We start from the raw sequence: 21,390 nt of genomic DNA on the forward strand, positions 1-21,390 counted from the left end.
GAAACTACTATGACAGTTAGGCGGGAGGTGAGAAAACTTGGATTTCATGGTCGAGCGGCTGCTCATAAGCCACACAACACGCCGGTAAATGCCAAAACGACGCATCGCTTGCTGTAATAAGCGCAAACACTGGACGATTGAACAGTGGAAAAACGTTGTGTGGAGTGACGAATCACGGTACACAATGTGCTGATCCGATGGCAGTGTGTGGGTATGGTAAATGCCCGGTGAACGTCATTTGTCAACAGTAAAATTCGGAGGCGGTGGTGTTATGGCGTGGTCGTGTTTTTCATGGAGGGGGCTTGCACCCCTTGTTTTGTGTGGCACTATCACAGCACAGGCCTACATTGATGTTTTAAGCGCCTTCTTGCTTCCCACTGTTGAAGAGCAATTCGGGGATGGCGATTGCATCTTTCAACACGATCCAGCGCCTGTTCATAATGCACGGCCTGTGGCGGAGTGGTTACACGACAATAACATCCTTGTAATGGAGCGACCTGCACAAGGTCCTGACCTGAATCCTATAGAACACCTTTGGGATATTTTGGAACGCCGACTTCGTGCCAGGCCTCACCGACCGACATCGATACCTCTCCTCAGTGCAGCACTCCGTGAAGAATGGACTGCCATTCCCCAAGAATCTTCCAGCACTTGATTTAACGTATGCCTGCGAGAGTGGAAGCTGTCATCACTATATTGAATTGCAGCATTACCGATGGGGGGAGCCACGAACTTGTAAGTCATTCTCAGCCAGGTGTCCAGATACCTTCGTATATATACACAGCGCATTTATCTTACATGGGATCTATAGTATATCGTTGTTGAAAGAGGGGTAGCTCAACCGTAAATTCTGTTTACAATTTGATAGGGATTACATTTGTTCGATTTTAGCGATTTCAGCTCTTTCTCAATGGCACTGACACTGACGCCTGTACCACTAATTTTTGCCGTGGCACGAGAATTGTGCTGGGGCAGTACTACAGGGATTTCCACTGTAATCCCTGTAGTACATATGAAAACGCAGTTTAGCTCTATATCCACTTCACTTATTTTTAGCACCCTCTGACTTCCACCTACTACCATACGTAAAGAAAACTGTGCCTGGTAACGTCCTGTGTACAATAAATAGAGCGTCGCAAACGTAGACGAGTATGTTTCATATCTTCCAGAAACGCACTTTTTGGATGAAATTACTCATTGGAAAAACCTTGAACAACTTGCGTCGACCTAAACTGGGACTGTATCGAAAAATTGGAAAATAAGTGCATTTTTGTCCTAATAAATACGATCTTACAAGGGCGTACCCACAATCTGAACTAGGGGGGGCAGGTCGTACTAGTCTCAGGAAACAAGGACTCGAGACAACATACAGCACTTCTTATTAAATAAAACAGTAAACCAGTGAAAAACTGCTTTTAGTAAACATTTTAAATACAAGAATGCACTTGTACAATCCGAGAAAACTTGCACCATTTCTTATTAAATAAAACAGTAAACTAGTGAAAAACTGCGAATATCTTCTGGGGGTGGGGGTGGGGGGCAGCTGCCCTCCCCCCCCCCCCCCCCCCCCCGCCCTGCCCCTCGCTTGGTACGCCCATGCGATCTTACAGTACAATTCACGTTGCCTTCGTGCGTCATGGACAACCTACACGTCCAAGACTGCGTTTGAATGCAGTGCTGATGGAAATTGCTATGTAAAATTTCAGTGTGAGCAAATGGTACGTCAAAGGCAGCAGCTTGAAATAAACTGTTAACGTACTGGGCGGAAGTGTTGAAAATTGCGGATGACAGTCGCCGATAAGCACTGTAAGAATACTGATGCCGGTAGGGTCGCGCGGTCCAGCTTTACGTCCCAACCTCCGATCATGGACCAAATTTGCTCAGTTTTTAGTACATGAAGATCTAAGATTACAAAAAAATTGATAATTGTTTCAAAGCTGAGTAAATTTTATTAGAAGTTACGTAGGATAATTCAAATTCCTAGTTCTAGGAAGATATTATTTACTTTTTTAGTAAATTGATAGTGTTTATGTTTAGCATTACCAGAGTAATACAGAAAATACTTACGTGAGCATTGATGGTTGCAGTCCCCCGCAACTGAAACAGGAAATAATTTTTTTTCAGTTTGTAGCAATCATTGTATTTCTTATCGCTAACTTAATACACTCTACTATTTATTTCATTTGCAGCTGTTAATGAAAGTATAAATCCCTCGATTCTTGTATAAAGTGATATAAAGATCTGTGCTGATGTAATTGTGGTATTAAGCAACTATCAGACGTCATTTTCATTTGACATATTCGGGCGATTTTTTATGAAAATATGTCGATTTCTACGACTTGCTCAAGAGCAATAGCGTTACTCAGAATGATATAATGTAGGGGGAGGGGGGGGTTACACCTAGATTGGTTTGAGTGCCAAGCTCTTCTTTGTCCCTATTGCCTCTTCGAATCTACGGAATTCCGCCTTAGGTTTCCGAGTATTCGCCCGTTTGTTACTTTCCCCTTCCAGCCGTCAGACTGATCTACGACACATATTACGAGTTACTCAATCTAAACGGTAAAAAAAAAAGCTTGCGTACGATCCGTCTGGTGGTCATCAGATTCCTATTTCGCTCGTGTAGCGCGAATGCGACGCACTAATGAAGGATGAGTCCAACATTCACTTAGAACAGATGAAAGAGGAAAACACGTTAAGAAGTACATTTTAGTTCAAAAAATGGTTCAAATGGTTCTGAGCACAATGGGACTTAACATCTGTGGTCATCAGTCCCCTAGAACTTAGAACTACTTAAACCTAACTAACCTAAGGACATCACACACATCCATGCCCGAGGCAGGATTCGAACCTGCGACCGTAGCAGTCGTGCGGTTCCGGACTGAGCGACTGAACCGCTAGACCACCGCGGCCGGCAGTACATTTTAGGCTATTGTCGATGTGATGAGTGTTACGTTACTACTGACGATAAAGCAAAGCAGCTTCGCTGCGTTTCTTCGTTCTAACAGGAAAGTACTTATCCACAGTACCTGAGGAAGAGGAAGCTGGTTTGAATGCTGTCGGTGGGAAGTGTTTCAACAACAGAAATTGGCATGAAAGCTCGAGAATAAGTGTCTGATTACCATAAACAGCGCCAACGCAATAGACTGAATTTCGAACCTCTCCGAAACCGCACGCATAATGACGCCACAAACCACTCTTACTGACGATTAATGTTTCGGATAGGGATTTTTAGCGAGAAAATTTCACTGGTTCATTTTTGAAATGGCACAGGGGATCAGCCTTCATCTTCAGTAGTGCAAACGTGGTGATATAATTTACACATAATAATCACGATCACGTACTCCGAACGATTACACTAAGGAAAGAATCATACTCATTACTCTACTGGTAAGAACAGGAAAACTCAAGGTGTATCCGGGATTTAGTCTGTCTCCTAAAGCTACATCGCCCTTAATCAATGCTAATCTAAATGAAATGGAGGGTTTAGGATTGAAGGTGGACTACTAACCAACGATCCTCCTAAGGTACTTCAAATACAGAAAGTAATATTTGGCAGGTAAAGCAAATAAAGTCTTCTCAGTCTCCAAAAAGACATGTAAAAGAGTGTATTTATAACACATTAAGGTAACAGTTAGGAATGCTGTATTATATGCTGCTGAGACGATGACCCGTGCGGTTCTAGGCGCTTCAGGCTGGAACCGCGAGACCGCTACGGTTGCAGGTTCGAATCCTGCCTCGGGCATGGATGTGTGTGATGTCCTTAGGTTAGTTAGGTTTAAGTAGTTCTAAGTTCTAGGGGACTGATGACCACGGGTGTTAAGTCCCATAGTGCTCAGAGCCATTTGAACCATTTGAGACGATGACACTAGGAATAAATGGGGCAGAACAACTAGAGAAAGAAGAGAGAAAAATACTGAGAAAAATACTAGGTCCCAAAAGAGGTGGAGAGAGGTGGATGCGAAGACCTAGGGAAGAATTGTACCGGAACATGAGAACATTATCCGGGGAAATCAGACTCAAAAGGGCAAAGTTTGCTGGGCATGTAGTTAGGATGAGTATGGACAGAATGACGAAGAGAGTGTGGGAAACAACAGGGAGGACAAGGGGAAGGACAGGAACCAAATGGGTTGTTGAACTTCGGAAGGACTGGTTGGAATTGGGGATCAAGGTCGAAGGAAAGGAAAATTGGAGGAACAAATATACACCAACAAATATGCCGGAGATCAATGACATAGAAGAATACAGGCAAAGATTAGAATGTCACCAGTGGAGCCGCCAGGAGAAATGGAAACTGAAGATCTCAGAAGAAGAGTGGGAGAGGAGAAGAGAAAGAATGAAGAGGTTCTGGGAGAAGAAGAGGAAAATGCAGTCCACGAAGGGGCTACCCGTGGTCCTACAGAGGCCGTAACGCAAGAAGAAGAAGACATTACGGTAACACCTCAAAGTTTCATAAAGAACCGGACGACAGTTGAGTAAATTCTATCAATAATTCTGTACTAAAATACCAGATTAAGTTAAGTAAGTCACTGTTATGTGCACTGGCTGGCCTCGGGCTGTCAGATGCTTTTACCCATGTCATATTTTCAAGGGAGCAGACTTTACTTGCTGGTAAACTACATTAATGATGGAAGCCATTCTTAGTACAATTTTTCAGGTTTGGTAAATGAAAGGCTACTTCTGTAGTTAGTGACAGAAATGTCACGTAACTCTCATTAAAACATCTTGAGGGAGGTTTCTGGCTCTGACTTCAAAACGATATTTTGAGAAAGCAGCTATATGATGTGGATGAAGCTATCTGTTAGGTGGAACGCTGTCGCGGATGAATGTGTAGTGAAAACAAGTCGGTTTCTGCACCTTAAGCAGACCATGAAAGAGGCCGACTAGGTGAACGAACACATCCAACCTACGGATCAAATACAAGCAGTGTTCTACGGTCTCGTCTAGTCTGCGACAGAGTGCCAACGATGAGCCACTTCTTCACCTCATGCTCGTCCAAAACTGGTGAAGTATACTCTCTGGACCAGATGCCACGCCGGCCGATGTGGCCGAGCGGCTGTAGGCGCTTCAGTCTGGAATCGCGCGACCGCCACGGTCGCAGGTTCGAATCCTGCCTCGGGTATGGATGTGTGTGATGTCCTTAGATTAATCAGGTTTAAGTAGTTCTAAGTTATACGGGACTGATGACCTCAGATATTAAGTCCCATAGTGCTCAGAGCCATTTTTGAACCAGATGCCACGATGTAACCACAAAGTCGGAGCTCGGCAGCCGAGGCGCATGGATGACTGGCGAGGAAGAACGAATAAATATAAATCTGAGATAACGATCCCCTCCAGGTCAGAAAACATACCAGTCCTAAGTTATGTATCGGAACCATTTCAGTATTCCTGCTAAACTGGAAAATAATAATAAAAAATACCTGAAGAACACGGACAAAATAAACCGTTGCGTACGTATATTTTAGTGTCATAAGGTCTGTCCGAAAACTACTAGTAAGTGTAGATGAAATGAATTACATAAATGATAGCAATAATATATACATATCGTCATTTTTCACATCAGAAGTGATAATATACACACTACTACTGTCATTTACCTTCGACGCTATTTGACGCCTATAACCACGCTGTCTCAGCGATAAAAAAATGGTTCAAATGGCTCTGAGCACTATGGGACTCAACATCTTAGGTCATAAGTCCCCTAGAACTTCGAACTACTTAAACCTAACTAACCTAAGGACACCACACACACCCATGCCCGAGGCGCGACCGCAGCAAGTCTCAGTGATAATACAATCTTTGTTCAGAAGCGTTGTAAAGTTGATCTTCATCTTCCAATAAAAAATAGATAATTAATACAAACTTCTAAGGTGAGCCGGCCAGTGTGGCCGAGCGGTTCTAGGCGCTTCAGTCTGGAACCGCGCGACCGTTACGGTCGCAGGTTCGAATCCTGCCTCGGGCATGGGTGTGTGTGATGTCATTAGGTTAGTTAGGTTTAAGTAGTTCTAAGTTCTAGGGGACTGATGACCTCAGATGTTAAGTCCCATAGTGCTCAGAGCCAGTTGAACCATTTGAATTTCTAAGGTGATGTTATCATGTATGCAACGTAATTTTATCCGCTTACGTTCCTTATCTTTTGTGCTTCTCACCAAAGTATCCGAATAACATCACTCTTAACAGCTAACCATAAGTGGTAAGAAATATAACCTGTTCATGGTGAGGTATTACACCTCGAAATTCATGAATGTAAATATTTCTCATGTAATTTATCAAACTATTATTCTTTGCGGGTTACAATAAGTTTTTTCGTAGAATCAAATATCTTCAACTCTGGCTAAGAATACAGATTATACGAGTCGGATAAGAACGTGTCATACGATCAAGTATTTGTGAGTAATCTTTAACTTTTCCCTTTCTTTCAGGTTTAGCTCCATACGCCCGGAGAAGCAGTTATGAATGGAACATTGGCTGGTTTGGATAGGGATAGCCAGTCGCTTGGATTACATAAGGAACCAGACTGCTTCCTCATAGCAGCCCAGTATTTAACCACTGAATCACGACGCTATTTGAGGAAACTATCAAACCATGTTATAAGCAGCTCAGATTCTGTATGAGAACTGCCATTGATGATTTACAGTTGTCTAGTGTATATTACACTTTACATAAACGCATAGAGAAGTCGTCAAATAATGCCATAACACTCAACAGAGCGAGGCAAAAATCAATGCCAAAAATCCAGGTTTTGGGACTACTTACTGAAGAATTCGCGAACCCCATCTACGCTCTGTAAGGCAGCTCTGTAAGGCTGCGTGACAAATTTCTACAATACGAGCCGGTAGATTACGTCAGTAGCACCCTGGGGTTGTCTGTGGAGGACACAGTTTTATAGAGGACTTCGCGTCACTAGACAACTTTTACGAAAGGAAGAGAGACCTGAGGGTAATCAACTCTTGATACGAGAAGGTAATCCACAACGAAAAAAAGTGATAGCTACAATGAGAGTCATAGCCTCATGATACCAACGGAGGAGATTCTTGACAGAGCAATAGTTGCTCCAGGTCACGAAAGCTGACTGTGGTTTGCTGACCCCACACCCCGAACTCCAGCCCGACCTATTCTCAAATGCTTCAAATGGCTCTGAGCACTATGGGACTTAACTTCTGAGGTCATCAGTTCCCTAGACCTTGAACTACTGAAACCTAACTAACCTAAGGGCATCACACACATCCATGCCCGAGGCAGGATTCGAACCTGCGCGGTTCTAGACTGTAGCGCCTAGAACCGCTCGGCCCTCCGGCCGGCGACCTATTCTCGAGTCCTATTCGCCAAATTGGGATTTGCTACTAGTTACATTAACAGATGGGATACAGAGTGAGCTGTGCGATTGCTCACGAGTTTGATCACTCAGAACGAGAGCTTCACACAAATGTTCAGCTCCAGTGGAAGACTCTACAATAAATACGTCGATTATCAGGAAACTCCGAAAGCGGATATACCAAGGGAGGAACGAAGATTAATAATCTAACGGCTCGTCCACGACGAAGAGTTCAAATGGTTCAAATGGCTCTGAGCACTATGGGACTTAACATCTGAGGTCAGTAGTCCCCTAGAACTTAGATGTACCTAAACCTAACTAACCTAAGGACGTGTCACACATCCACGCCCGATCGTAGCGGTCGCGCGGTTCCAGACTGAAGCGCCTAGAGCCGCTCGGTCACAGCGGCCGGCTATACGACGAGTTCGATAGAGATCGGGCACAAGCTCAGAGTGCACATGGATTCGGAAGGAAATGGGCGGTGCTCTTCTGAAATAAAACATCAAAACATCCCGGTACTAATCGATTTAAGGAAACCACAAGAAAGTTAAATCTGCATGCGCGGACGAGGATTTGAACAGCCCGCCTCCCATATGCAGGTCCAATGTCTTACCCACTGCGCCACCTTACTCACTGGATGTTCCAAGACGAGTCCACAAGCATATCACATTCTACAGCGTACATCTTCTGCAAAAACCGAGAAGATAAAATTAGAGAAATCCGGCCTCATGCGGTGGTGTACCGTTAATGTTTGTTCTTGCGCACCGTTCGTGAATGGTATAAGAAGGGGTAAATGGTACAGGTGCATTATCTATCAACTCCCACATACTTCATCGTTGCTGTAGGGTACAACTGTGGATTTTGATTTAGTAATTAAAAAGTTACCGAAGGCAACCTTCCCCATACGTGGCAAATTTCTACAATAAGTGCCAGGTTTTAGGAGGACGAGATAAGACACAAACTAGCGAGAAAGAATCGTATGTGATTCCCGCTGTTATCGGGTGTTGGTTAGTCAGCCGAAGATAAACAAGAACCCTGAACTTGGCGAGCCAGAGGTTGAGTCCGGGTCGTAGGCTATCGGCGTTTGCGCCCTGGCCTTCACGCCCGCAACTACGTTTCGCGATAAACTTGTCTGCCCTTCTGCAGAAGGTGTCGACACGTGTCATCTAGCCCAGCGACACACGTCCACGCCAGCTGGAGCCACTCACATTCAGAGCACTGTGAAGCAGAGCGAAAACTGGGCAATCTCCTTTCGAAGGCGTCTCGTTGTTGCCTTCCTCGAAACTATACATGATTTCAATATTGACGACTGCATTCAGTAAAAATTGTGTTCCGACTGTAATGGACGACTATGAAAACAAAAAGGAAGGTAATAGAGAAATCAAAGGGTTGGCACCTTTCGTTCAAAAACTGCACCATGGGGCCGTCTGACAAACGGATTAATATTCACTACGTCTTATACTACCATTCCATTTCTCACAATGGAAAAATTGGGAAGTCAATCCAGGACCCGGCAAACCATTTTTGTCTTGCAGTCCAAATTCTATCAATGAATTTTTTCACGATCTTCTTCATTAGTTAAAAAAAATCTATTTTCAAGGTGATAGCTAATGAGTAGCATTTGCTTTGGAAGTAGAAGAATCGCAGTAAACTTCACTGGTTTTAATTTAAATTTCACTTTAAGCGACTAGTTTCGCGGTCGTTGCCCCATTTCCAAGTGCTTTTTCTTGTAATCAGCTGAAACCTGACATCATCATTGGTCACAGACTCAAGTGTAAACGTGATCAATGACGATGAAAGGTTCAAAATGGTTCAAATGGCTCTGAGCACTATGGGACTTAACATCTGAGGTCATAAGTCCCCTGGAACTTAGAACTACTTAAACCTAACTAACCTAAGGACATCACACACACCCATGCGCGATGCAGGATTCGAACCTGCGACCGTAACAGTCGCGCGGTTCCAGACTGAAACGCCTAGAACCGCTCGGCCACCGCGGCCGGCATGGAAGGTTCCAGCTCGACAGCTAAGCTGGTTATGCGAATAAACGGTTTAAAATGGGCCTACTGTCCCGAAGATAGTCACAAGGAAGCGAAATTTGAATAAATAAAACAGAAACAGTGCAGTGGAGCTTCTATTTCCAAAATGGCTCCGTCTATTAAATTTCCATAGCCATCCATTCCGAATCGAGTATTCGTGATCGAGCGCCACCGTGTCGGACCGCTAAAGTGATCCCAACAAAAAATGATCTCTTCAAAAAGATAATACCAGATGACCAGTTAAGTGTTGAGACTGCGGTTGTGAATCCTGAATGACATACTTGGGTTTCATCGTCTTACGGAAGGCGTCTAGGAAGAAGTTAAGGAGAATGCAGGAAGGTATTGGCAGAATGCTACATCGCTCCTAAAGCACTTGATACATTAACCGTGCAACGTTAGTATTTCTCTAAGAAGCACATACAATGCGCAAGACTAAACAATTTATCTGAGATGAACCAAAAACATTTTTTGACATTCTATCGCAGACTACTCGTATGATTCCACTTTTGCTGTGAATTTGCAGCTGTTTGAAGCTGACGGAAGCAACATCGTTGAGCGGAAGATAGAGGTAGACAACTGAACACGGTAATCGACGATGATTTCCATCCATTCATACTGCTCTTTGAAGCAGCTAAATTCACTCAAGGTGGCATCAGTGTAAAATGTAAATGACGTGGAGAGACACTTGTGTTTATTGAGGTGCAATTAAAACATCGATTATTCGTAAAATTACGATGCGTTGTTATGGACACTCAGGTAAATAGACGTGTTGTCTTACCGAATCATCCCGCAAGTGAATTTTATAGGTTCCTCCTATAAGATAAGCTTCCTCAGCAAGGTATTCCTTTAGCTACAATAGGAGACGGTCTGAAGTTGACATCTCAAATGAAATTAAATTCTCTGAACTTTAGTCCACTCCTGTTGGTGTGACTCATTGGTCATTAGTCACTGGAAGTTTGTGTGGATTATATTGGAAGCTTGAAGTTATCAGAATACCAGTACACCTACATCTACATGCACACTCTACAAATCACACTTAAGTGCCTGGCAGACGGTTCACCGAACAATCTTCACAATAATTCTCTATTATTCCACTCTAGAACAGTGAGCGGGAAAATACAACCACCTGTATGTTTCCGTGCCAGCTCAGATTTGCCCTATTTTATTATGCTGATCGTGTCTCCCTATGTACGTCGGCGTCAACAAAATATTTTCTCATTCCGAGGAGAAAGTTGATGATTGAAATTCCGTGACGAGATCCCGCCGCAACGAGAAACGCCTTTGTAAAGTGATGTCCACCCCCAATCCTGTATCATGTCCGTGACACTCTCTCCCCTGCTTCTCGATAATACAAAACGTTCTGCCCTTCTTTGAAACTTCTCGATATACTCCGTTAACCCCATCTAGTAAGGATCTCCCAACATCGCGCAGCACTACTCCAGAAGAGAACAGGCAAGTGTAATGTAGGCAATCTTTCGTTCGCCTTCCCGGCAACATTTCCTATGTATTCTTTCCAGTTTAAGTTGTTCGTAATTTACGGCCTTTAGTTTCGATTGATTTATCGTGTAACCGAAGTTTAACGGATACCTTTTAGCACTCATGTGGATGACATACATTTCATTATTTACGGTCAACTGACAATTTTCGCACCATACAGATATCTTTTCTAAGTCTTTTTGCAATTTGGTTTAGTCTTCTGATGACTTTAAATGACTTTAAACGACGATAAACGACAGCATCATCTGCAAACAACCTAAGACGGCTGCTCAGATCGTCTCCTGGATCGTTTATATAAATAAGGAACAGCAGAGGGCCTGTTTTACTCTATGACTTTCCATCGATTACTACGAACTGTGACCTTTCTGACAGGAAATCACGAATCCAATCTGATGACTGAGACGATATTCTATAAGCGCGCAGTTTGATTACAAGGCGCTTGTGATGTATGGTATCAAAAGCCTTCTGGAAATGTAGAAATACGGAATCAATTTGAAATCTCTTCTCGATAGCACTCGACACTTCATGTGAGTAAAGAGCTAGTTTTGTTGCGCAAGAACGATGTTTTCTAAATCTATGTTGATTGAATGTCAATAGACCATTCTCTTTTAGATATTCCATAATATTCGAACAAAATATGTGTTCCAAAACCCTGCTGCATATCGGCGTTAATGATATGGGCCTGTAATTTAGTGGATTACTCCTATTCCCTTTCTTGAATAATGGTGTGACCTGTGCAACTTTGCAGTCTTCGCGGATGGATCATTCGTCGAGTGAGCGGTTGTATATGACTGTTAAGTATGCAGTTATTGCTTCAGCATACTCTGAAAGGAACATAATTGGTATGCAGTCTGGACCTGAAGACTTGCTTTTATTAAGTGATTTAAGTTGCTTCACTATTCCGAGGATATCTACTTCTGAGTTACTCATGTTGGCAGCTGTTCTTTATTCGAATTCTGGAATATTTACTCCGTCTTCTTTGGTGTAGGAATTTCGGAAGGCTGTATTTAGTAACTCTGCTTTAGTAGCACTATCATCGATAGTATTAACATTGTTATCGCGCAGAGAAGCCATTGGTTGTGTCTTGCCACTAGCACACTCCACACATGACCAGCATCTTTTTGGATTTTCTGTCAGGTTTCGAGACAAAGTTTCATTGTGGAAACTATTATAAGCATCTCGCATTGAGGTCCGCGCTAAAATTCGAGCTTCTGTAAAAGATCGCCAATCTTGGGGATTTTGCTTTCGTTTAAATTCGGCATTCTTTTTCTCGCTATTTCTGCAACAGTGTTCTGACCTGTTTTGTGTACCATGTATCAGCTCCGCCTTTGTTAGTTTATTTGGCATAAATCTCTCAATTGCTGTCGATAGTATTTCTTTGAATAGACGCGAGATGAGACTTCGTTAGCCGTGTCGCGATCTTTGTAAGACTAAGTGAAGAAAGACAAGAGCTTAGACGCTATTCAGTTGTTTATAAATTAATAAACTGAAGATTAATTTATTTGCGTATTCTTCGTCATTTTCCTATGGGTTGTCTTATGTGCAATATTCAAACAGCTGCAGCTTCTTATTGACTAGGCACCAGACACATGCTCTCATAGATGTTACATACGAACCTGCTCATACTAACGCTCTCTCAAATATCCACTAATTTTTAGCAACATTCTATAATTATTTTTGTCGGCCTATAGTCCCAGTCCAACTCTAGCGTGCTCCGATCGCTATTAAGTTAATTTGACTGTGACGAGTTTCTGAAAATCAGTCACAAACTTCTTAAATTGAACCAACTGTGTTATAAAAAATTTTATCTTCTGGCCCCTTCGAGGGAACAATTGTTCCATACTGATTCACGTTGGTGTGCCACAACTGCTGTGACCAGAAAGAAATATTTTACTCATGCCAGAAAGCGGTTTCGCGGAATCCTTACTCACATTGGACTACATAATTAAGGAATGACACTGACAGTTTAATGAGGGCATTTTCACTATTTAGGCAACCGAGCGAGGTGGCGCAGTGGTTAGACACTGGACTCGCATTCGGGAGTACGACGGTTAAATCCCGCGTCCGGCCATCCTGATTTAGGTTTTCCGTGATTTCCCTAAATCGTTCCAGGCAAATGCTGGGATGGTTCCTTTCAAGGGGCACGGCCGACTTCCTTCCCCGTCCTTCCCTACTCCTATGAGACCGATGACCTCGCTGTCTGGTCTCCTTCCCCAAAACAACCAACCAACCACTATTTAGGCCACTTCAGTGATTGTCACACGGATGACACGAGTTCGATCTACGGCATCGCCAAGGATTTACCTTCAGCGGGAAGACTGGAGAACCCTCACTGGGAGTGGGTGTGCTGACCGTGTGCCACTCCGATAATGCTGTCCAGTCGAAAAGCTGGGGCAGTGACCAAGTTCTAGATGGACTGTAGTGCCAAGAACTTCACTTCACCTGGCAGGGAACAAGTCCCAGACAACATAAAAAGCCGGTGCTAGGTACTTTGTAAATTTTCTTCTTATTCGTGATCCACCTTTGAGCACAACTGCAATCGAGGATGGAAGAAAGGGAGGAAGAGTTTAACGTCCCGCCGACGATGAGGTCATTAGAGACGGAGAACAATCGCCGGCCGTCGTGACCGAGTGGTTCTAGGCGCTTCAGTCCGGAACCGCGCTGCTGCTACGGTCGCAGGTTCGAATCCTGCCTCGGGTATGGATATGTGTGATGTCCTTAGGTTAGTTAGGTTTAAGTAGTTCTAAGTCCAGGGGACTGATGACCTCAGATGTTAAGTCCCATAATGCTTAGAGCCATTTGAACCATTTTTGGAGAACAATCTCGAATTTGGAAAGGATAGGGAAGGGAATCGGCAGTCCTTTTCATACGAATATCGTGTCATTTGCCTCAGGTGTTTTTGGAAAACCTTGGAAACCTATATGTGGATGGCTGAATGGTGATCTGGACCACCGTACCCCAAATGAGAGACCACAGACCACAATCTAGAATGAAATTTTCACTCTACCGCGGAGTGTGCGCTTATATGAAACTTCCTGCCAGATTAAAACTGTGTGCCGGACCGAGACTCAAACTCGGGACCTTTGCCTTTCGCAGGAGAGCTTCTGAGAAGTTTGGAAGGTAGGAGACGAGGTACTGGCGGAATTAAATCTGTGAGGACAGGGCGTGAGTCGTGCTTGGGTAGCTCAGTTGGTAGAGAACTTGCCAGCGGAAGGTAAAGGTCCCGAGCTCGAGTCTCGGTCCGGCACACAGTTTTAATCTGCCAGGAAGTTTCAGAGTCCACAGTCTTACCATAGGGCCACCTTGCTCGGTAGCTGCAATGAAGACCAACATATTTGATAGATATACTTCAGTGTTTGTAGAAATCATATCACAGAGAAGCCGTGCTGGCGTTGTTGGGAGGTACTCTGTGTCTACAACAAGTGAGAGTTGGTTGGTTGGTTGATTTGGTGGAGGGGACCAAACAGCGAGGTCATTCATCCCTTCGGGTTAGGGAGGAATGCGGAATGAAGTCGGCCGTGTCTTTTCAAAGGATTGCCTGAAGCGATTTAGGGAAATCACGGGGAAAATAATCAGGATGGCCAGACGCAGGTTTGAACAGTCGTCCCCCGGAATGCGAGTCCAGTATGCTAACCACTGCGCCATTTCGCTCGGTACGTGAGAGTACTGGATCAGTCCGGACGATAAAATCCACATCGTATGAAAATTTTGCGCTCTTAAAGAACTCTGTAATGTTTACTCCTTGCGTATTTAATGTCCACCTTGCATAATTAATGTCCACTAGAAGTTCCAAATAACGACCGCAGAAAAAAAGAAAAGCCCGAAACTGGGTTTCGAGAACTATGAGACCAGTATCAAGACAACCAATAGTTACGTCATATGCGAAAGAAACTGGAAATTTTCAATATAAATGACAGAATAAGGGACAATAAACTAAAACTGAAAGTATATGTTGAACGAATAAGTAATATCTTGCTGGAGTGTAAGCGAAAAAGTGTGACAACGTACAGGGAGACCTCTCACCGAATGCGAGGCCGTTTCCCTTGTAGAAGGTATCGGCCCAATGATCAGGAAAATACCAAAGAATTCCGAAAAGGCCTATCAGTGACGATTGTTACTCATTCTGGGCTCGGTTCTCCGATTGTCTATTTCCTGTGAGTGTCCAGTCCTTTGTCATTCTGTATCGTTCCACATGCATCATATGATCGCTCCCGCATTTCAATTTTACGTTGAAATAAAGAAAAAAGAAAGCAGAGAGGGAGATAGGCAGCTACGAAGCAAATGCTCAGGTTGTGGGAAATCACGGGAAACCTAAATCAGGATGGCCGGACGCCTGTTTGAACGGTCGTCCTCCCGAGTGCGAGCCCAGTGGGCTATTACTGCGCCACCTCGCTCAGTACTTGAAAGTACTCGATCAGTTCGGACTATGGCACTCCACGTCGTATGAAAAATTTGCCCGTTTAAAGAACTCTGTAACCCTAAAAATATCAGGGTAGCCAACTAGGCAAACTGTGTCACATAATTTTTGAAATATCATACCAGGGGTCGTCGACAACAAACTTACACCAACCAATGGAGCAGGAATTGAGCGCGTTGGTTACGGGTGTGGACTCCATTTCGGATCAGTTTTGCTTCAGTTCGCAGTCCATTGATCACGATTTAAGTTCTTCGTGAGACATGTCAAAATGTATGTCACAATTTTAAGTTCTTCGTCAGACATTTCAAAATGTATTATATTTGGCTTTCGTGTCAACCTGTGCTGGCATTACCATCGCGTTAAGATGGGATTCTTTACTAATTACGGATGCAGCCTCGTTGAGGTTTTTAGCTGACAAGCTGTCTTCACAAAACGGATTCACTGCCCCGAATCTCGACAAGCCATATGACACGAGCTCAACTGTATTCAGTACTGTTAGCAAGTGTTGAATTACTACAACGTAAAATACTGCAAAATAACAAGACCAAGCAACTACGAAAACTTTATTGTTTTACATAACGGTTCTGAGACGTGATCACGTTCCTGTCCACTTTCCATTGGTGCAACATTTGCTTTAAACGGAATGCATTTCATTTACTCTTTCAGCAAAGAACACTACTGGATTCCTGATGAATTCTGCGTCAAGTTACAAATGATAATGGGATTTTCCGATGAAGCTTTTGAGTATGGCCAGAACATCATAAAAATAAAGATTTCCGATTCTATCTTAAGATGCAGTTGCTGGTTGAAAGATTATTGAGATACAGAGCCTAGAAGCTTCAACACTGTTATATGTGAATTTTTGTTTTCATAGGGTCATAGGGTTTCTACAATCCATGTATTTTCTTTCCGACTCATCACTAAGTACACGAAAAGCATGCGTCCTTCAATGTGAACACCAAATACGGTACGAGAACACATTAGACATATTACTGGAAGTCGCTTTAAAACATTTATGGGTGCATGACATTTTATTTGTATCACGCGGCAGCACTTAAATATGAGACATACACGTTAAAATCGAAGTATTATGGGAAGAGAGAAGAAGAAATGTAATTGTAATATGATGTCTCATATTCACAAAAATATTCATCAGTGTACCAAGATAGATTTGTAGATATGTACAAAGGTACTTTATCTTATAAAATAGTGCCAGAGCGTAGTAAATTTGAGTACTGATGTATATACACTCCTGGAAATGGAAAAAAGAACACATTGACACCGGTGTGTCAGACCCACCATACTTGCTCCGGACACTGCGAGAGGGCTGTACAAGCAATGATCACACGCACGGCACAGCGGACACACCAGGAACCGCGGTGTTGGCCGTCGAATGGCGCTAGCTTCGCAGGATTTGTGCACCGCCGCCGTCAGTGTCAGCCAGTTTGCCATGGCATACGGAGCTCCATCGCAGTCTTTAACACTGGTAGCATGCTGCGACAGCGTGGACGTGAACCGTATGTGCAGTTGACGGACTTTGAGCGAGGGCGTATAGTGGGCATGCGGGAGGCCGGGTGGACGTACCGCCGAATTGCTCAACACGTGGGGCATGAGGTCTCCACAGTACATCGATATTATCGCCAGTGGTCGGCGGAAGGTGCACGTACCCGTCGACCTGGGACCGGACCGCAGCGACGCACGGATGCACGCCAAGACCGTAGGATCCTACGCAGTACCGTAGGGGACCGCACCGCCACTTCCCAGCAAATTAGGGACACTGTTGCTCCTGGGGTATCGGCGAGGACCATTCGCAACCGTCTCCATGAAACTGGGCTACGGTCCCGCACACCGTTAGGCCGTCTTCCGCTCACGCCCCAACATCGTGCAGCCCGCCTCCAGTGGTGTCACGACAGGCGTGAATGGAGGGACGAATGGAGACGTGTCGTCTTCAGAAATGAGAGTCGCTTCTGCCTTGGTGCCAATGATGGTCGTATGCGTGTTTGGCGCCGTGCAGGTGAGCGCCACAATCAGGACTGCATACGACCGAGGCACACAGAGCCAACACCCGGCATCATGGTGTGGGGAGCGATCTCCTACACTGGCCGTACACCACTGGTGATCGTCGAGGGGACACTGAATAGTGCACGGTACATCCAAACCGTCATCGAACCCATCGTTCTACCATTCCTAGACCAGCAAGGGAACTTGCTGTTCCAACAGGACAATGCACGTCCGCATGTATCCCGTGCCACCCAACGTGCTCTAGAAGGTGTAAGTCAACTACCCTGGCCAGCAAGATCTCCGGATCTGTCCCCCATTGAGCATGTTTGGGACTGGATGAAGCGTCGTCTCACGCAGTCTGCACGTCCAGCACGAACGCTGGTCCAACTGAGGCGCCAGGTGGAAATGGCATGGCAAGCAGTTCCACAGGACTACACCCAGCATCTCTACGATCGTCTCCATGGGAGAATAGCAGCCTGCATTGCTGCGAAAGGTGGATATACACTGTACTAGTGCCGACATTGTGCATGCTCTGTTGCCTGTGTCTATGTGCCTGTGGTTCTGTCAGTGTGATCATGTGATGTATCTGACCCCAGGAATGTGTCAATAAAGTTTCCCCTTCCTGGGACAATGAATTCACGGTGTTCTTATTTCAATTTCCAGGAGTGTATCTTTCATCTTCATTTTTTGTGAAAGACTTAGGGAGATTATTATACAAGCAAATGACGAATGAAGACATCGTCTAAAAATTCTTCAGACTGAGGCAGAACATTGTAGTCAGAAGAAATGCTCTACCTCGATAATTTCTTCTTTATCTAGTAGAAGGAATGAAAACTACAAATTTAGCTAGGAAAAGGATATTTGTATTGTAACAAATAAGCCCTCGGTCACAAATATTAAGTCAAAGGATATTTAGATTGTTTGAACGTCCATGCCTGTTGTCCAAGCAAGGAACATAATTGCATTTCTGTTGGCAAAAATATAAAATCAGTATGTGACAACAGGTGATTAAAACAAAAGGGGATTGCAAATGACTTAGAATTTTTTTTTAATTTCTTAGAATAAATGCTTTCGGGGCGTTTTCGAGTCAAGTGGGTCCACAATCACCACGGAAGAGAATGTCTGGAAGAATCGTTCAGCATTACAACAAACAGACCAGCGAACAGAAGTTCAACAGCGATGAAGTCCATTTAGTTATTTCGTAACCATTGTTTGACATACAGATGCAGCTTTGCGGATAACATATCCGTGAACCCAAGGATGGTGACTACAACTTTAGAACAAACGCTTGTGATTATTTGATGCGATCGCCGGGCAGGCAGCCTAGCCGCGCAGTACGGCCGTACCTACTGCTACAACGACGTGAATTGGATAATTGCAGACGTCCCATGCATGGCGCTCGTTACGCTCACACCGTCACAGGATATTCGCAGTGGATTTTAGACCGTTTTAAACAGCAATATTGGCTGGACTACCATTTGTGAAGGTTTTTCAAAATATACGAGATTTCTTTCTAAGAGAAGGAAGTATTTTGACACTCGTTCTTCGTCAAACTGATCCGTAACATATTGCTTCTTTGTGTCAAAAGCAAAGTAACTGCCGCAAGGTATGAATTATAAGATGAAGTTTTTCGTAGATTTTAAAGCGAGACTGATCAACAGATTAAATTTCCACATTCTGTGAAGGACGACATTGGCAGAGAACTATATTTCATAGTGCAATGAAACTATGCGAAGCAGTAACATAACTCAGATAAAACTATAGTTACATGGAGCCCATACTTAACTATTATTAATGGTACGCGGTTAGAGGAAATTTTCGTTCAAAGTCGTATCGCTACAGTAAATGAATTTCAATATATGAAGAGGAAAAGGCAACCATCCATTCAGCAGAGTTTTGTTTCATGTGCTTCACGCCATAATGACATGTACAAGCCCTAACAAGTTTGAGTTTAGATTTTGCGACGATGAAAACAGAAGCCTGCTGAAGATCAGTCTGGGATTCAAATTCCTTGTCATAGGTGAATGTTTTACTATTCTTCTCTACTCGCGACCGACGGCCATTAAGTCTTAAAAGAGTAAATCAGAATGCACTCTGTGAAACAACATAAGCTTAATTAGTATTAAACAGTTTAACCTTTCACATCGTAGCGAAGTAAGAGGAATACAGCGCGCTGAATACGAACATTGGCAAGGAACGTGAAAAATGTGAAGATCCACTGTTGGAAATTCTCAGTGGCGATGTTTTCCTTTGGAGCATTTACGGCTACTTTAAATATAACCTCATTACTTTCTGTATTGCGCCCCTTGATTCTTTACTACACAGAATTATGCTGACTTTTCACGTAGATTACATACAAAGTATCCTCTCTAACCATTCTCTCATATAACAAAAGTTTAACGTTTGAAAATTAATTTTGCGAAGCGAGCTTATTACGGAAATTTACTCAAGTACTCGAATCGTTTCTTGGTCTAAAAAAAAAAAAAAATCACCTCATCGAAATTTTCTCATGTTGCACAGTTAAATTCTGTAAGTCGATATAAAGATTTCTCCAATACAAGTGACTAGAGCTTAAACACAGACATCTAATGAAGCACAAGACAGCTGTGTACTGTAGAAGGGCTCACAGGATGTATCAGCTCCACAGTACAAACTGTCTCGGAAACATCTAAGCTACTAATTTACTTGCAATGAAGCGAACAGTGTCTCCTGCTCGTGAAACTTTAACAGCAGCTTAAAAGCTTCTTTAATGTAGCACTCAAACAAAAATTCGGAGAACTAAGGGACACAGAAAAGCTGTAAAACAGTTGCTGACTGACCTGCGGAGAAGCCACCAGATGAAATCGCTAGTGTAAGTAGGAACCATATGTGTGGAGGCGTCCCCATGGTGACGAACTCACTACAGGACCACCGGCAGCGGAGCGCCCGCAATTTATACAGACGCGCTCCCCACCCAGCGGGTGGTCACGTGGCGCGTTGCTGCCAACTGCCATCCGCTCCGCGCATTGTTACCACCTGCTGCAACAATGACGTCTCACCTTCACATCTGCACCGCTACGCACTTGGTACCGGACGCATATTCGCTGTTTTATTTCTCAGTTCCTTATTTTCTCTCATTGACGCTAACTGATGTCTGAAAGTCCTCTACAGTGACTGTGGGAAAGAAAGCTGCTTTCCGATGTTGAGTAGTTTTACATATGTGGCGCTGGAGTAAATTGAGACCAGATCGGAATAATCGATGCAAATTCGATACCCGACGAATAACCTGTTTTCTGGACAAATACTCAGGAAAACTCCATTTATTTCGCTAAGAGTAGATATTTCGTCCTAAAGTTCTGGCCAATCCAGACAAGAGTAGTGTCCTAATTTAGGAAAATCCTTATACTTTTGTCATCACTCTGTAATGTCTCTTGCAGCGGCCTCTCCGCGATATTTTCAGATTTTTTTTATAAATTATATAACTCAGTACATATCTCGAAATATCTCTTCTTATCTTACCGATTCCTAAACTTTAATATACGATGATTATCAATACAAAGTAGTTTCAAACCCTATTATTCCTTGAAGCGTGCATTTACTCCATGGAATAGCTTCTCTGCTATCTATGTTTTCTCTTATGAAAAGAATGATTCAGATCTTGCCGATTAGCCGTGAAACAACGAAGATGTATATGTATGTATTGTTGAGCTAGTCGCCATCTTGAGGAGATTCTGTATGAGAAGGAATTTAATACACAAACTAAACTAAAGTAAGTGTGTTCGCGTATTATTTAACTGATTATTATTGTCAGTGTCTGCTTACTACGCTGTGTTGCACGGGATCAGTGGAAACGTCTGATTTACACTGGACGAACCCGCCGTTTTGTACGCTCAAGATATCCAGTATGTTACTTTCAATAAATGGGCTAACACGGTCTTACCAGCAGATCTCCGGTCTTCCCCATGTGATCACCGAAAGTTAATAATTATTACAAATGTTTTCAGGAGATCGACTGACAATTTTCGTCGCACCGAGACTTCGAAATTGCTTCACTTCCTTATGGAATTTAAGTTAAGCTCAATTTAATCAGGATAGAACAGTATTGAACTGTGTGAATGTGGTAAGCCTGCTTTGTGAATGAAAAT

General features: G+C 43.5%; 1 protein-coding gene across 2 annotated transcripts in view; it reads right to left on the reverse strand.

Annotated features, from left to right (window-relative positions):
* Window positions 1–20,161, reverse strand: part of LOC126471173 (apolipophorins) — a 124,141-nt gene extending 103,980 nt beyond the window's left edge. Inside the window, exons 1-2 of one of the 2 annotated variants that reach the window (XM_050099277.1) lie at window positions 20,086–20,161; window positions 2,068–2,097 (exon numbers count right to left, since the gene is read on the reverse strand). In XM_050099277.1, the coding sequence (XP_049955234.1) occupies window positions 2,068–2,097; window positions 20,086–20,152 (97 nt within the window). In that variant the 5' untranslated portion in view covers window positions 20,153–20,161. The remainder of the gene's footprint in view (window positions 1–2,067; window positions 2,098–20,085) is intronic. The other variant, XM_050099278.1, reaches the window with a different exon arrangement.
* Window positions 20,162–21,390: the final 1,229 nt, after the last annotated feature.

This window comes from Schistocerca serialis, chromosome 3, assembly GCF_023864345.2.
Source record: "Schistocerca serialis cubense isolate TAMUIC-IGC-003099 chromosome 3, iqSchSeri2.2, whole genome shotgun sequence".
In the NCBI taxonomy this organism is placed as follows: domain Eukaryota; kingdom Metazoa; phylum Arthropoda; class Insecta; order Orthoptera; family Acrididae; genus Schistocerca; species Schistocerca serialis.